We start from the raw sequence: 19090 nt of genomic DNA on the forward strand, positions 1-19090 counted from the left end.
GAGATGGCACAGACTTTTCATTTTTTCATTTTATTTTCTTGTTCAGCAGAATGCCTTAGTTGCTCACATATATGTAGCCATCCAAATTTATTTTTTCCTATAAGGCAAGGCAAATTCCTAGGCAGAATTGGTATAGAAGCACTCTACATGATTTTCAGGAACAAATCCCAAATGTCACAATTGTCAGGTAACATTTTAACCCAAAAATGTCCTTTGTAAATTCCTATGATAGTAGCATTGCCTAAAAAAGAAGGCTGTGTTAATAATTCAAGTGGAGCAACTTGTGTAGAGCAAGAGCTTGCCATGAAATCATTAATTTTCTGGGTAGCTTTTAGGATGCTGTGGTGGAGCTTCTTCACTTCTTCATTTATTTTTCTCTGCAGTCCAGCTGAATTTACTGGAAGCCAATATACAACTGTATGTTTGTGAACATTGCACTGTTTTTTTTCCAATAGGCTGCAGACAGAAATGCAGGTAATTGTGTAAGGAACACCATTTTAAAAGTGCTAATAAAATTACCTGGAAAATGCATGAGAAATCCCACTCATCTTCTATGTCTAGTTTTAAGAGGGCACCAGCTAGATTTTACCTACTGCTTAAAAACATGTCTGATAGAATTGTTGTCACCATTGTTTTTCAAGTCATGTAAAATATTCTAAGCTACACAACTCAAGTTTTCTATTTGTAACAAAAATAATTAATTACATGATTGCTCAAAAGAGGTTTCAGACTGTCATGAATTGCCAAACCTTTGGCATAAAACTCTCTTGAGGAATGTAGCCATTGGTTGGAATTAAGCCAAATCATCCTTTAAATCCCTTTGCTTCTCAAATTGATTAAAACTGTAACTGAATATTTTAATGTAAGTAAAGTGTAAGTCAAATGGATGATCTGTCGGTCTTGCTACTTAGCAACAATAAAAAATAATTAACTTGAGAATGCCCAGATCATAACTTCCAGCCCCTTCAGTCTCAGTACTGCAAAGTAAGTTGTTCTGGCTTCAAGGTGCCTGTTCAAGTGTCACTAGGTCTAGGGAATTTGCCTTTGGCTCTAGAAGGGCTCATTTAGTTTGAATTTGGTTTGAATTCTGCCCAATTCAGCTATAACAAGAATTTATTCTTGTAATAAAGGATAAGCCACAAGACTGATGTTTGCTGGAGTAGTCACTGAAGGTTCTCACAGAAGTTCTCAACAATAATGATGACAAAGTCTAAAGCTCGGCCAACATGTGAAAGTGGCAAAAATTTTATAACCTTTAGCCTACTTTCATTCATTATTATCCTTTATCACTTTTCTCAGACAAAGGCATTGGTACATAGTTTCCAAACAGGTACAAGGATAAGACAGATTGAGTTCATTGAGCCTTTCATTAATTAGAAAATACATGGAAAATATATCTAATACAGCTGAGGACAGGAATAATCAATGACAGCCTTGAAAGAGCAGACTTAAATGACATCCTGGAATGGATTGGGCTGGAAGGGACCTTAAATATCATCTAGTTCCTATACCACTGTCATGAGCAGGGACACCACCCACTAGAGCAGGTTGCTCATGGCCCCATCCAGCCTGGCCTTGAACACTGCCAGGGATGGGGCATCCACAAAACCTGTGGCAGTGCCTTACCACCCTCACACTAAAGAATTTCTTCCCAATGTCTAATCTAAAACTGCCATCTTTCAGTTTAAAGCCATTCCCCCTTGTCCTGTCACTATATTCCCTTGTGAAAAGTCCCTCTCCATCTCTTTCGTAGCCCCCTTTAGGCACTGGAAGCCAGCTTTTAAGGCCTCCCTGGAGCACTGTCCTCCAGGCTGAGCAATCTCAGCTCACTTGGCCTGTCTCCATAGCAGAGGCACTCCAGCCTCCTGATCATCTTTGTGATGTCCTCTGGAGTTGTTCCAACAGATCCACATCCCTCTTACACAGGGACTCCAGAGCTGGATGCAGCACTGCAGGTGGGGTCTCACAAGAACAGAGTAGAGTGGGGGAATCACCTTCCTCGACCTGCTTCTGAAGCAGCCCAGGGTATGGTTTGATATGACAAAATGCTGTGTTCTGTAGAGTATGATGATTAGAAAACGGATGGATTTTATGGAACTCTGCTTAGACTGTTATTACAGATATGTCTGGGGAATTAGTGGAATAATAGAGCACAAACTGACAGATATACAGCTCTGTTCAACCCCCTCCTCCAACTCCCCTTTAAAAGTACAAGGAATAAAAAAAAATTAAATGCCCCAAAAGCTACGGAAGTTGGTAAGCAGGTAACACTCTCCTCTGGCAAGAAATGCTAAGAAATAAGAAATAAGAGCATGACAGAGCCAGCAGTTTCCTCATGTGCTTTCCAGCATCTTATATTTTAAGAGGTCTAGCAGGTCATCGGATACAAAAGGTATGGGCCTTGGGGACACTGAAAATTACAAATGTTTGGAACAGAGAGAAGGGGAAAGTAAATACCTTTCTTCTGTCTCTTACCTAACTAAAATGCAATAGCAAGCTCCTCTGAGCTATACAACACCCAGTGCTTGCACAGGTAACCCTTGGCTGCTGCCACACAAAATTAATTTTTAATATTACACAGACACTGTTAAAATTTATTTTAACAGTATTTTAATCTGTATTTCTAAGTAACCATCCCAAAATATGCTATTTCCATGACTCTCTTTCCACTGAGCTGTTCAAAAATGGGAGCATTATGGCTGTCTCAACTGCGACAGTCCCAGGGAGCTCTATCCTCAACTCTCCCCTTTTCTGCAACCTCTTCCCTATTGCTCAGCAGCCTCCTAAAATCATGCTGCTTTAATTATCATCTCTGTGCGGATGAGTCACAGATCTCTCAGCCCTTCTGTTCACATTCACAGTTCAGAATCTCCTTCTGGATATTTGCCGCCAGCCTTAACACAGGATGCTGAAGCGCTGAAATCACGTTTCTTCCCAAACGCTCCCTGTTCCCCCCTTTCTTTCCCTATCTCTGTCAACAGCTCCACCACCTTATGTCCCACAAGCTCACAACCTGGGTGCCATTTTCAACTCCTCTTTCCTTCCCACACAAATCCTGTCGATTTTATTCCCACTGCCGTTCAGAAATATTTGCTTTCCTTCTCACTTATGCTACAGTTATTCAATTCCTGCAGTTTCTTGCCACTGGGTCTATAGCATCCTCATTTTATTATAATTAATTCCCTTTCCCTCCACACTGAAGCCAGAACTCATTTGAACCTGCAGAACCCACTCTGTCCTCCCCCACTGGAAATGTGCATAAGAAGGGAGAGAGGTGGGAGAAAGCAGAATGGTGAGCAGGCATCATAGTATGAGGAGAAGGAAAAAATCTCTATTGGGAAAATACAATGCAAGCTACTAAATAAATGCTACAAAAAAAGGACATTTCTTATGCAACCTACACACATGCTTCTAGAAGTCTAGAGCATTTCCCTGAAAATGCAATAAACCTGCAGTACTCTAAGTTCATAACCCTTGTGTACAAACTAATAGCAATTACCCAGCTTACTGAGTACAAAAAATTGCTTTAATTTTATTTAAACAATCTGTGTGGAGTGGCACCTATCACCATAGTAACAGAATACTTCATGTAGAAATTTAATACAACTTACATAAATCACCCACAGACCAAGCAGCTACTGGGAAAAATTGCTTGCTGGATTAAGAGAGATGCAATGGGTACACTAAGCTCTTTTACTCTATCTTTCCAAAGTAATTTTCCATTTCCAATTATTTCTCCCTTCTGTAAAAGACATCATGTTGCTCTCCTTAGAGATCTGGTCACATATTAATTCTTACTTTACATGTAGAGAGTTACACCTCTTCCTTGTTTCTAAAATGAGCCAGTACACTATTCAGTCAGAAACCATAGCCAGTATTTCAGCACCAACTAAAATCACTGACACTTGCTCACATATCCCGCAAAATCCAGGGGTTTACATGGTCTAAGTCAAATTTCAGCTGCTCGGATGATTTCTCTACTCGGTGACATTCTCAGCAGGCAAAAAAAATCCACTGAAACTATCAGCAGATGAGAGACTGGAATTGATGAAAAAATTGTCCATCCAAAGGAGAAAAGACAAAGTCAAAACACTTCCCACACCTCTAAATAAGCCTCATGCATTCAAAACTATTTTATTATTGGCATGAAAAATAGAGCTTGTAGCACAATGCACTGTGCAGTGCTTAAGTTTTCAATGTCATTTCCAAGACAATTTAGAAGTAAATAACTTCTTAATTTTTCAGTTCTGCTTTTCCTCTAGTACTGTCATGGTAAATAATTCTGGTTTTAGAAACACAACCGCAGCAAAATATTTCATGTTTTATATTTGTCTAGATGGTTATTCTGCCAATAGAAAAAATTAAATTAACTGAACTGAAAAAAAGTAGTAATATTTAGGTAGACAGCATTCCAGGCTCAGCTACAACTTCAATGCTTCATATTGGATCATCTGAAATGTATGTATTTGTAATGGATTTAAGCAAACAAACACACATATTCCTGAAATAAAGACAGACACTACACATATTTATGCTTAAGGCTGTTACCAGCTCCTAGAGCACATGGTTTCTGTAACTCACTGTACTGAACTGGAATCTTGTTTCACTGTACCTGGTTACAGAGACTGCCTTGCCTCTGGGAAGGGAGATTGTTTTCCCAAGTAAAAGAAATGTAGAGTCTCAGGCTTCACTTCTACTGATATGACCAACACACTACATCATCATTAATCATGAAATTTACCATTTATAAAGAATTACACAGTAAGCGTGGCATATCCTCCACATGCCTCTACTCAGATGGAGACTGTGACGCCACTCAGTGTGTACGGACACAGTGCCCACAGCAGTCTAATAAAAAAAAAACAACCTTTTGTTTAAAGAAACATGAGATACAAAGCCATATTTTCTCTCCTGTCTACACTTTATCTCAGTTTTCACCAACTTTCTGCTACTTTCGGCACGTAGTTCCATGAGAGGGTTCCAATGTCTCTGACTCCTTCACTGTCACCTTGACTCACTCAAGCTCCATTTCTTGGAAAAATTTAACAGCTGTAGTTGGTTTACCAACAAATTCCCTGTCAAAAAGACTACTTTTTTCACAAATTATTCTGCTTTATGTTTCACTTTTCCCTCATGTTCAGAGACTGTCAATCATTAATCTGGAAGAAAAGCAAGCAAACAAAAAAAAAAAGCCTAAAAATAACAGAACAAGCCAATACAAAATCTTTTTTGCTTTCTGGTCATTAAGTTTTTTACAAACTAAGCAACATAGAGTATTTTGGTGGTCTTTGGTTTTGGTTTTTTTTTTTTCCTTCCATCCCTAAGAAAAGAAGTTACTTTCCCTAAGAATGGAAAAGAAAACAAATTCACCTTTTTAGGGTGGCAGCTTCATAAGCTACTTTGAAAATGTCACATCACAGACATATAAGCAGTACATAACTTTAGGAAGAAAACCCCATACCTCTTTACAGCACCTATCTCAGTGACAACTAATGAGTCATCAAATTAGTTCTCCAAGAGACTATTATTAATGTTTTAATCTTTCAGCTATTCCATGCCTAATTCCATTCCAAAAGGCACTTCAAAACTTACATCAAAAGAGAATATATATACAAGTAAGCCATTTCAAGTGGAAAAAAAACCTGTATAATCAAAAAGCAGAAACAAATTACCAGAATCAGAAAAAGACATCAGTGTACCTTAGGCACTTTTTACATTACATTACATTACATTACATTACATTACATCTGAAATTTTCCATGAAAGTGTGCTTTAAGAAAAATAAGCTACTCTACTATGGAAAAGAGAAAAACATTGCTAGAGAGCATAAATTGAAACTACTTTGATATAGCTTCTTGTAAACAAACAATAGTTTCATGCTTCCCACAATCCTTTAGTTTCTACTTTTAACTATATATACATTATACACATTACACACTGACTTTTAAAAGTGAAGAAAATAACTGAAATAAGATCAGTATATATCCTGAAACACCACTACTGAGAGCTGCTTTGAAACCTCTACAGCAGAAAATCTTGTGTAAGAGCAGCACTGGAAGGATACAAGGTGAATCTCAATTCCTGCCAGCATTACTTACAGTGAGTTACAGTACTCACATATGAAGACCCTTTTGATTTCATATATATATAGGCAGATATTGCCTGTGAATGGTTTTCAAGGGGGGGCTATTTAGTTATAACTTTTCCCCACATCTATCTAGCTGCCTACTTCTACACTTGCCCCTTACTTGAACACTTATCAAAACTGGGGCGTTTTGTATAAACAGCGTGCTATGCATACATATAAAAAAACTTCAAGAATGTGGCTTCCTCATCATGAAGCACTTTTATCTAAAAAAGGGGAAAGGAAGGGATTATTACCACAACAGGCTAATGAAGTTCTTTCTGCAAGCATTTGGTAATAAAGTTGGGGTGGAAAGAATAATGTTAAAAATGTAAATAAAAATCTTTAAGATTTAATATGAAACTGTCTCCAGCAAACACAAGTTGCTTTGAAAATCTCTACAGGCACAAAGCAATTTTAACGATGATCCAATCAAAGCTTCACACCACTAAACTATTAAAACCATTTTATTAGCTAAAGATTCCTGAGGAAATTAGCAATTTGGTATGACCTGAAATTTTAAAAGGTTAACGTATATTTAGTGAGCCCTTAAAGTCCTTAATAATTAGGACTTAAAACAAAAGTGAAGAATTGTGATAGAAAAGATTATATGAGAGATAATTTGTAAGGCTGGTACTCAAGATATTATTCTTCTTCATTCATGAATTTGATATCGTCCTTAACAAGTGAATAGAACCACTTCATATTACTGCATTTGGATTCTGAGTCAGAGCAAGGGAGCTAAGAAGGTAAATTTCCATTTTATCCTTTTAACTGGAAAACAAGCCTGAACTTACATTTCTCAGTGAAACTCAACATTTGAAACATTCCTCTTTTGAGTTTACAGCCATCTGATTACAAAACCCACAATGACATAAAAAAATAGTGCACTGCCCAAGAAATAATTTGGGATCATTTTCCGTATCTTTTATCTGAAAAATAGCCATGGCTAAAAGCCCAACAGAAATATCCCCTGGGATGGGGAGTGCATCCATTGGGCAAGGGGTATATGGACACTTTCTTTTGTGTATCTCAAATGCCTTTAAATGGGAAAAGAGTTCCAAACCTCTCACAAGAAGCAGTGCACAAGCACTTCTGTGTGCTCTATAGCACAGCTTTTAGCACAAAATCACAGGTGCCCATAAAATCCAGACAGTGCATTTGTGTAGGATTATCTTGTTATCTTCTACCCTGGCTGCCACCTCCCAAATTTCATCACTCAGGTCCTCACTCTGTGTCATCCAAAACCTGAGGTTACCTCCAAAAGTTGCTGTGAGACAGGCTGATGTCAGAAGTGTGCTCTGTGGCAGCAATGCGAGACAGATCCATGTCAGCCAAGGGCTGCTCTCCATCTCCACCCTGGTTACACAGCATTGCTTCCACCACAGCTCTTCAAAGAGGTCTTTAGGCAAAGAATTAAATGCAGTGAAGCTTTTCTAAAGGAGTATTTACAGGCCTACAGCTATGCTTCTACTAGAGCATACTCCCAAGTAAATCCCACAAGACACTAAAGCTGCAAGATAAACATCAGTGGTTTTAAAACTAAATAAACACTGCAAATCATTGTGAAAGCTGATTAAGGAAAGTAAAAAACATGTGATGAGGGCTACTAATGATCACTATCAAAGAGCAGTAAAAGAAATAGTGTGTTAGGCAGCAAAGTTTTCTTTAATCATATGGTACCTTACGAAGTCAATATAAAATTAGACTTTTCACATATTCCCAAGATTTCCAGGGTTTCAATTCTAAAGAAGAAAGCTACTTTAGTGAAACCTTAATGAATTCCTGAGAATAAGAGCATTGAGAATGATAATAAAAGCTATCTACAGATTGCCTAGGAAAGGAAGAAATCTTCTGTTCTGAAGTTATCAGTGTAGCTACTGCTACCTTTCTAAACCAAAATGAGCACACTCAAAAGGACCAGTTCTTGGCATCCTCTGTAGCTGAATAACCCAACTATCTAAGCCAACAACAAGACTTTCATGAACACCATCAAGACATTCTCTCATGTTCTTCCTGTTACGCATTTGTGACTGGAACAATTCTATTGACACACATCTAAATTAATGAATGAACCAAATAGAAACAAAGCCCAACCCAAACAATCTCACACACATCCATGCAACCTGTTCACCCATAGTCCTTTAACATCTATCCTGTACTATGAAGAAAGAACAGGACTTTTTTATACATAGCAGAGGAAACAGAAAGTACAGATAGTGCTCAGCCTTCAATTCCTACAGAGAGGCAGATATGTGTAGGAGAGAGAGTTCAAGGAAATGGTAGCAAAAATCATAATAGTCTCATGGATTTGTTTGTTTTTTTAGATCCATTTTTTCTTTCCCTCCAGTTTTTCTGCAAGGAAAGAGTTTATTACAAAAAATGAATAAGAATGCAAGCCCGGAATTAGAGAAGCCATCAGCAAGGAGGACAGTATTAAGAGTCAAAATCTGCAGGAAGAGGCTGTGAAACAATATCCTAAAATCCTAAGGGGGGGGAAAAAATACCTAAGCCAAAATAAAGCAGCTGCATAGAAGCAGATGATTAATGTAGGCTACAGTAATAACTTGCAGTGGTCTGAGGGACCTGCTCCCACTGGCAAATATCCACTGCACACTGGCCCGTCAGGCCTTGGGCAATGTGCAACACACATAGAAAACTTAATAGCTAAAATAAAGCATGTGTCTTCCCACATTTTATTCCAAAATCTGTCTCCTAACTTCAACTTTTCTAACTATTTATAGGTTAAAACATAGACACTCAATGTTGTCTTAGACTTCATCATTATAAGAGTGATGCAATACTGTAATTTTGTTTCATTATCCATTTAACTCTGATAATAAGGGGGACACAACCCAATATCATTTAATTCTATGAAGAAACATGATATTACAATTAGCTTCAAAATGTGCAAACAATTCAAGGAAGTGACCTTAAGTTTAAGGCTTTTTATTCTTCATCTTGATTAAAGAATCGTTTTTTTCATTTTGGTTAATAAATCTGAACATTGACTGTAACTTAAACAACGTATAAAAAATCCTGATGGATCTCAGCTACTGAAGTTCTATTTTTAAATTTTATAGAAATCTTAAAATTTCAAAGGTATTAAAATATGTACAGACTGTATACTTTTTATAAACCTTTAAGTATTATAAGAAGCTACTCACTACTGTTAAAGAGAAAAACCACAACATTGCCTCCTGTAGATTTTTCACCAAAAAAAATAAGCTAGTAAGGTACTATAAAATACTTTGCATACAAAAGAGAACAAGATTCTGAGACAGAAAAAAACACCTGATAAGGTGATATTGAAAGATTTCATTTACAGCCATAAGAAAGCATAATGAGGATTCTCAGTGTGTTCAGCGAGCATAGAAAAAAACAGCAGCTAAGACATTTTGAAATGCTACACTGGAATGCATTTGTTTTAAGTAGAGCTCAAACCACATGTTTAAGACTACTAATGGAATTTTTCATTATCCTCCTTCTGAATACAGCCCATTTCAATTTCAGTACATGCTTAAATTTAGGGTCATAAATGCTCCTTTTGACTTCAAAGTATGGATTCATGAACTGCTTTCTGATTGCAGAATTATGCTGTTTTTGGAGACGGTAAAAATGCTGTTCTCCAAGGGTATTAAACAGTAACATTTACTCTCATTCACGCTGAAAAATATACATAGAGAAATATCAACCTACACCATGGTGAATTAGCAGTATCATGGATAGGGATGGATTTGTAAGATGAATTGATATTGACCTAATTCCTGGGAAATACTGCTGTGGTTGCTACTTTATCACCCTCTCAGTAATAGGGGACACATGAAAATTAATCAGGTGGCTCTTTCCCTCACCTAAAAACTATCGAAAGACAGTGATGCACAGCTACTGTGGAAAATTACCAGTCTGGACAGCTGGGTCAGAAGTTTGATTGTTTTTAGTTTGGAGTGATGCTTGTGAAAACCAGAGAAAGTCTCCTCAGTGCTCCTACCTAGCCCAGTTTCTCCCTTTTTCTCCACTCTACCTTCTCAAGTGTAAACAATCCCTCAAACTTCTGCTTGGCAGCAAAGAGACTTTACAGTTCAGCAGAACAACAGACAAACACAGAGACAGACCTAACCCACACACAGAAGGATGGGGAAGGTTCTCAGGTTTGCACTCCCCAGTGAAACTCATTAAGCAAGTGCTTCTCAGTAACTACTTCTGGATTTTTTGAAGGTAGGATGTACAAAAATATAATCAAAATATTCTAACCTTCTCATGGGAACATGTGTCAACAGGTGTCTAGATGATACGAACTTTATGAAAGAGTGGATTACCAAAGTCCAATATATACAGATCTTTTGAACCAGACAGGTAAATAAAATTTAAAGACAAAATATAAGAAATTAAATATGCAAATTATCCAGTAGATATCTCATTTTATATTGATTATATTATAATGGAGAACTCAAGGTGAGTATTACTGCTGAGATATGCAGAGCCACATACACAGCACAACACAAACTAGACCCAAAAATTTTTAAAAAGCATTTACTAAATACTAGTATTCCCTTATTTTGGTTGGACAATGATAAAGCCAGTGTAAAACAAAATTGTGGGAAGAAGGTAATAGTCATTTACAGTTCAGGAAAAAATAAACTGCTAAGCAGACTGTCTCATACCTGTTGTACTATTGTTGTTAGTTCCAGACAGAGTTGTATGACATTATTTCTTGTTACTGAGTAATCTGTGACAGCAGCAAAAGGTGATCTAAAAATAAAAGAAAAAAAAAAAAGAAAAAAGTTGAATAGCACTGGCATATATCCACTTGCAGATTTTAAGTTCCTCTATCAGCAATTCCATTTATAAATGCATTATTTCTAACACTTTACTTCTGGACTGCCTTCGCTCCCCCAGAAGAAGCCCAGCTGGCCTTCTGCATTGGTTTGGGAATACCCTAATATAGACAGCCAGAGGCACTATTTCCTCCTGATACCAATGGTGTCCAGATGTGAATGAGATCAGAGAACATTTTGGCTGATTCACTGGGATTCTTGGGATTTGATCTAATATCTGGTAGAAGTAATAGAAGGACTCAGAATAAGAAGAATGTTTTTCTAGAGAGGGACACAGCATTTAAAGCCAGAGATACATCAATACTAAGAAGTGGCTGCAAAGCCTAAACTGGAAGCACATCCCAATATGCCCACACATTATGCTACAGTCAGAACTGCTCAGTGACATGAACAGTGTAATCCAACATTCACAGACCTTACCTACATGTGTCCTGTACTTTAAAAACTTCACATTAAGATGTTTAAAATGCTTGCCTACCTGAAAGCTTACATGCTTTCTAGAGGCACTGCTAAAATGTATTTGGTCAGTTAAGCTGGCAGACATCTGATTTATGTACTACAAGCCTCTCCATCTAGATACTTATATATGTGATCTATATTCTTCATTCAAGAAGTAGCCAAACACTAGGCAGGATGGTTATTTTCTCTAGGAGAAGAGCTTGACTTTATCAGTGTTGCAGATGAGGATTTTATGGGTGTTATTAGCATCACAAAGGTGGCATTTGTCCCTAATATACCTGCTTCAAACATTTAAAACAAACAAAAAAACAGATGGTAGTGTGGTTGTCTTTATATTAGGATGGGTGACTAATTCCTTCCCCAACTGGCTTCTTTCATCACTTCACACGCTGTTGCATATACGTTGAAGAGTTTTACAGCTTAGTATTATGGCTTCCTTATTTAAGCCTAAAGACATTTCCAGTACAAAGAACTTTGCTGTAAGCAAGTCCAAGTGATAGCTGTAAATACTCTGGTTCTACTGGTTTCTAAATACAGGTTTCTAAATTACAGTAATTCTAAATGCAGAATTACTGACATTTTAGTGCAGGCAGATTTGGAATTGTCCATTAATAACCCCATGTGAACTCCCTTATCTCTGATAGTTTTATCTCATGCTCTCTTTCTTCTCCAGCGCTTGCAATCCAGCCCTGATGGTTCATAAGACAGAATTAACTCTGAGGTGCCTAATTAAATCTAGCAGCCTTAATTTTATATAATACATCACACAATGACATACACTTTCTGCCTTTATTTTGTAGAGAGAAAACCAGTACATTCTTTTAAAATGGAAGTACAGAAATTGAAAGCTAAGTTCCAAAAGGTGCCTTATGAAAGTTATTGGCCATAGACACACACTCACAATTCAGAGTCCAAGTTCTCTGCAGCATATGACAACTGCACAGTGGATACACACTACAGCAGGCCAACCCACAGGCACAGCCACAAATTATTTCTGAAGTTTAGGAGATATATGAGTAAATTAAAGGATGAAAGGTAACTGAACTACTTGGTTATGAACCATAACTGAGTTCAAGAAATATTTGGACAATGTTTTCAGGCACATGGTGTCGTTCTTGGGGTATCCTGAGCAGGGCCAGGAGTTGGACTCAATGACCGTGATGAGTCCCTTCTAACTCAGGGTATTCTCTGATTCTGTGATGCTTGTGTTTAAAGACATACATTAGTCAAGATGTACTTGTACAAAAACACTGATTTTTCCTTCCATAACTGCAACTGTTGAGATTCTGAAATATACCTGAAACCTTGATTTAAAAAGATGATGTTCATTTAGGAATTTACTTTTATTGAAGATGAATGGAATCAAACCAGCAAATGGTATTATTTTACTTTAAGTATGGGTGTTAATACAATTTGATCCTGAAATTACACAGCTGAATCTATTTGACATTTCACAGCCTCCAGCATTTCTCTAAGCAAAATAACACAGTAGGCTTTGGCTTCTAATACCGCATCATCTTCCCTCATACTTTTGTAATTTAGTTTGGTTTCACGGATCATGAGGAAAATAATGGTATTTTTTACCATCCTTACTCTTAGTGAAGATCATTAGAAATGTCCCAAATAAACTTTGTTGACTTTAAAGAACAGGTAAAGGGACTGAGACATTACTCATTTTAGTTACATGTAAGTCATCACAGTGAAGACTTACTGGCAGTAGCATGCCAAGCAGACAGCAAGGGTGTCAGCAGGAGGGAGAAGACTACTACAAATCAACAACTAAGATATAAGATTTTGAGAAGTGCTACAGAACTTAGAAAGACAAGGAGACAGGCCCATGTTTTATAAAAACTCTGCTCCTTCAGAAAATCTAAGGGATCCTCTAGTTTCCTCCTCTGCAGGTCTCTGTAGCATTTAAACCAACTCAACCAGCATCAATTTCTGCAGATGCCTCTCTTGGGTATTGCTGGAAACTGGACCAGTAAAATTGTAATTCCCTTTTCTCCCCCTTCCCAGTTCAGACCACATTCCTGGAGGCAACCTGCATGCACAATTACACAGCCACTACTGCCTAAGCAGCTGGATAAGTGGTAAGGGTCTCTCTAAGTATTTGCCTCCAAAGGAAATGTATTTTGGTATTCCATCCCAAGCCTCAACTTCAGCAGGCAAAATCCAGAAAGACTTAGTGCAACAACATGCCAGCAGTATCTATCAAAATAGCAACAGAAAATTCACTGTAGGATCACTGACTGGATTTCACATGAGACATAGTGTAAAATACCAATCTGACAAAAAAATCTCTTCATTGGTAACATACCCATTGTTTATAATTTTAATACAGCACAATATTATTGACTGTGAATAGATAAATCAACTTGTATAAATGCAAATAAAGCCTATAACTGTACATATCTAAAGTTATATACTATAACTTCAGTTGGCTACTAAACACTCCTCGAGACATGCACCAAGTACAAGAAATTCCCTGTTTAATTAGACAACCTCTCTATTTTTAAAAAAGAATTCCTTGGCTTGGTAGAGATATTTCTATCACTTTTCAATTTCTTGCTTTTTTTTTCAAAGCCACATTTTTCACATTCCTTTGGACCTTCAGGGCTAAGGTACCTCATACAGCTCCAGTGAATAAAATTCCCTGAGAAAAAAAATTGCAATTTTCAACACACATACTGTCCAATTCAGTGCGTTTAAAGTTAAACAAGAACTGAAGAACTGCGTTGAACTGGGGCCACATGTTGCCCCCACTGCCTGCTCCAACTTTGATCTTAGTGTCTCATCTCTCACAGTCATTTCCAAGATATTTCCAATAAACATCTCCCTCTTTGTGAAACATTTTTTATTGTTTCTCTTATAATTCATTTGTTCTTCCTTCAAAATCATGATTTTCTTTGCAACACACACATGAAAACACCTTTGTAGCTCCAGAGCATGCCTACTTGACTACATGCCCTTTCCACTCATTTCCTCTTCCAAAGCTCTGCTGGTTTCCCCTTTTCCTTATTTGTCTAATCCTTCTACACCTGATATCATAAGGAAAATAAATTTACACAATCACATGGATGCTTCTGCAAACACATGCAGGGTGTTTTTGCCTCCAGTCTCACTAGAGTCTCTCTGCCTCTAGAAGGATTTTCCTTCTTTCCAATACTTGAAGCCATTAGTCATTTTCAAATTGCTTTCGCAAATGAGTGGGTAATACGTTTAAGGATAATTAAGTTTGTAGACATTTTGTGATCATGAATGCATTTGGAAAAGTGGGAATCTCTAAATTTTTCCACTGTGCAAACCCACATTGTGAACCTTTATCTTGAGGTTCTATCTATGAGACACCAGGGCAAGATGAAGAGCTTTGAAACACCTCTGGGTGTTTCCACTGGGAAAAAAACATTGGTGCCTACTGGTTTTTTTTTCCCCAAACACTGAAGTCAATCAACTTCAATGTCCTGATCAATAGGATTTAAAGTTTTCCTAAGACAAAGCATGGAAAAAGCTACTGGTTCTTTTCAAACTTCTTTAAACCAGTGTTTAAAAATATCTAACACTTCTGAAATGTGAATTTGTTTATACACATGTAACACAGGCTGCAACACATACGCATGTGTGTACACTTTTATGAATTGAGAGATAATTAGCATTTTTAGCAGTATCAGCACCTTTCAGAATGAAAAAAAAATTATATTATCAAACATTCATTAATGAAAACACCCTGAAGGACTCGTAGAAAAACCAGCCACATTAACATAGCACAGCTAATTCCATCACAGGATTAAGAAATAATACAATTCAACAGCTATCAATAGTCACAACTACTGTTTGCACATGAAGAAAAATCCTTTGAAAACAATTAAAAATTTGTGAAAGAAATGCATACCCTCAGTATTTCTACATTATTAACATTTTTGTCCCCATACGCTACAGTCTTCTCATTTGTCTTCTTCATACAACATTAAGGGAAAATAATACATAGAAATAACAATTTCACTTTAAAAAGTTGCAATTTGGACAAATACAGACTGTTCAGTAGTAGTTGTACTACTAGTAAAAATGTAACCCAAAACAAAAAGTAATCACATTTCATCTCTAGTTGTAGTACTGAGATATTTTATAAAAATAGACACTGTGAGTGGTTTCAAACCAACATCATACTTATTTTAGCATCATAACAAAGGAAAACATCCTCAGAACCTTTTGATTAAACACAATAGTCCAAAATCTTTCAAAGAGAGACACAACCAAAGCAATAATATAACTCAGTCTTGAAAGGCAGCATAGTAAGGTCAAATAAAAATCTGAATGCACAATACTGTTGTATATTCACTGTGCCTAAGCCATCTAAGCTTCATAGTTTAAGGCTTTCATGAAACAAACATTTCATTTGTATTTCTAATGGAACTGCTTTATGTAGAATCAGTGAAGAATGAAGTAAAATTCACACTGGATAAAGAAATTCTTTAAATGAGTGCTCTATTAAACATTTACAGCTGTTCCAGGAACACAATACAGTTAAGTACCATAGCATGCTGAGGCACCATTTATTGACAGGTTTGGTACCATTCAAACCAGCAAAAAGGGAAATGCATAAAAGAAACAAGATTCAAAGGTTTAAGGCCCAAACCCAGTTGACAGATAGTGCAACACTGGTGTGGTGAGTAAAGAATTGCTGAAGTCTTTTGTTTCTTTCTGTCTGGGTTTTCATTTGTTTACTCCCCTTGTCTTGTGTGTAAAGCAGATTTACCCTGACAGGACAAGTAATAACCAAGCAGGTTATTAGCTAACAGGTCTGTTATAAGACACTGAAGTCTGTTATAAAGGAGACTCTAAACCAGTAACGCTTTCTTTGTAAGTAAGAAGTTACAGGCTTACAAACAACACACTTCTTTACAAAACAGTCACACCATAAACATCACCAAGGCTCATTCACCAAAAACAATGAGGCAAAGAAACCCAGCTGAACACATTCTACCTACAATGGAAGAAAATGTATGCACTGAGTATGTCACCATGCTGAAAAGGACATCCATTTTGGAGTGGGGAAGGTGGTCTCCTACTACAATACTTTCATACAATGTAGACTTAAAGGATGTGCTACACCTGAACACCAAGAATTGTTCAGTCACAAACCAAGAGCATCTATATCACTGCAGGCTGAACTTCTCTGATTTATCAAAGCATCACCAAAAAAAGCCCATGGTGTAATGCTTGGAGATCCTGTTCTGCTGTCAGCCACTGAAGCATTCAAAGGTCCTCAACTTCAGGCACAGATTTTACTCTTATTTAATAGGATTCATGTACAGATACAACTGCTGCGCAGAATTGTAGCAATTTATGCCCATACCAACATAATTTGCCCACCTGAGGTTTAGAAGTTATAGGATTACAATCCACTACTCTGTGAATGACCCTAAAAGCAGACAGAGACTTGCCAAAAAGGCCTTTCACTGTGAAATTTTACATTTTGTTATTTCTGTCAGCAATTTTACCATATATTTTATATAACCAACAATTTCTATTTACAGTTATGCTTTTTGTTCACATTCTTTTTCCATTTTGTTAATGTACCACATGTCCAGAAAGCAGTGGTAAGTTAATCACACTGATGTACATTTGTCAGCCTGCTAGCTTTTCTCTGGCCACAGCACTGAAAGTCTTGAATACAGAAATCTATCTCCACAAAATCTCTTTGTTCCTCCTACTTAGACTGCAGTGTAATCTGCAGCAGCAGTTTAAGTTCTTTATTTCCAAAAAGGGGATAGTGCTAGTGTGAAAAACAAGAGCTACAGAAGAGTTGCTGTGAAAGACATATTGAATCTCTTCCTACACAGATGGCTGAGTCAAACAGTACACTAAAAAAATCCAGTGGTGCTTGACAAATCCTAATTCACGACCATTAAAATCTGTGACACAACAACTGACATAAAATGTTGTAGTAGTTATCTCATGGGAAGTTGACTGTATTTTCTTAAATTCTTAACAGAAAAAAACACTACCACACTATTTTAGTGTCTCTTTAATGAGGACTCATGTAAAGCCCTAAAAACACCCAATCCTTCCTCACTCATATTCTCTAAGTCTGCATTTATAGTTTATGCAGATATTAGTCCTATTGTTAAGATCCAAAATATTCTATTGATGCTGCACAAGATATATGGTATAAGGAGTCCTTGCTTCAGATAACACAGCCCAAACACCAGACTAGACAGGAAGAAGCCAAGAAGCACAACTAAGAATTCTTTTCTTGCTTAGCACAACCTGCAGAAAATACAGATTTCCAGGGATTTTGGTCAGCAAAGACAACAGAAGTGTGGTGGAGGTGAATAAAGAGATATCAAAAGAGGTATCAAACCAGGAATAACATGGGAGATGACATCATCAGAAGTTTGTGCTGGAAGAGCAAGGAGAGAAGTGCGAAGCGAGAGGGCACATGAAGCTGACATCAAAAGTCACCTCAGTTCACGTTTGCTAAAGATCCTTCCTCTTCCACAAAGAGCAATACAGTTCTTCCCAGTCAAGACTAGACTAATGAGCTGTACCTGTTAAATCCTATGAAAGAAAATCATGTGACTTGAAGAGGAACAATGAGGTGCTTAAAGGATTTGGAAAATCCTTTTGCTCCCAAGGCTGTCTTCACTTTGCAGCAGCCTCTGACTCATTAGGAGACAAACTCAACACTCAAAGTTGCACCAGCTTCCAAAGAAGATCCAACCTTCTGTCTGCCTGCCAGGTGGTCTGCTAAGGTCTGGGAGAAAACATATTGGATGAATCTGAGCACCCTTCATTCAGGACTGGACTCATCTCAATTTCTGTACTGTAACCAACAAATCAATCAGCAAATTAGTAGAAAAGGAATGAGCTGGGAGTACAGTACAAGACCTGGCTGTGTCCTAACCAGAAAGAAAGCTACTTATAAGCACTGGCAAATGCTCTAAACTTGGGGCTCAGAAGAACTTTCTGGGATCCCTGTGATATCATTGCTCTCCAGTTTATGCTTGCCTCTAGACAACAACTGACAAGTTTTCACAAGTGCCATTGAAGATGCAAGTAACATGGTGAAATCCTAACAAAATTTTGTTAAAGATGGAAAGAAAGTAGCTTCTGCTCTCAAAATCCTTGAGGTGTTCATATTACTTTTAGATCATGAAAGCCGTGGATGGATAATGTATACATAATTCAGAAATTGCAAAGGCAGTTACAAAGTGCTTTTCAGGTGGATTGTAAATGTGTGCTCTAAGAATGAAACCTTAACCAGGATTAACAGAAATAAATATGTCTAATTTCAATTCAAATTAAATGTGAAGATACTACTAGACATACCAGTGCACAGAAAAAAAATACTTGTAAGAGGTTAGAAACAGCTTTATGCCACAAAATTGCAACACATTCATAGTGCAAATCCACAGTGGTAAATTTAAGAAAGTAATCCTAATTTAATTACTCATTTTAAAATATTTTTCACCATGACGGAATGGATCAGCCCTATAGAAGGCAGAAGAATTTCCAGGAATCTGACATATCAGAGAAAAAGAAGGATAAAGAAAGGTGACATATATTACTATTCAAAGAATACAATTTTCATGAATTACAGCAGTAAAGACTGAACAGAACACCAGTGATTTAACTGGAAGTCTAGAAGACCTGATTGACTGTAATCCTG

General features: G+C 37.2%; 1 protein-coding gene across 7 annotated transcripts in view; it reads right to left on the bottom strand.

Annotated features, from left to right (window-relative positions):
* Positions 1-19090, bottom strand: part of CNKSR2 (connector enhancer of kinase suppressor of Ras 2) — a 207826-nt gene that overhangs the window by 137184 nt on the left and 51552 nt on the right. For all 7 annotated transcript variants that reach the window (XR_015772050.1, XM_088052277.1, XM_088052276.1 and 4 more), the window contains exon 4: positions 10789-10876. Coding sequence is in view for 6 of the 7 variants with exons in the window: in XM_088052277.1 (XP_087908403.1) it covers positions 10789-10876 (88 nt within the window). In the remaining variant the exon portion in view is untranslated. The remainder of the gene's footprint in view (positions 1-10788; positions 10877-19090) is intronic.

This window comes from Pseudopodoces humilis, chromosome 2 (genome assembly GCF_049639895.1).
Source record: "Pseudopodoces humilis isolate 2021_Gansu_Grassland_sample_001 chromosome 2, ASM4963989v1, whole genome shotgun sequence".
In the NCBI taxonomy this organism is placed as follows: Eukaryota; Metazoa; Chordata; class Aves; order Passeriformes; family Paridae; genus Pseudopodoces; species Pseudopodoces humilis.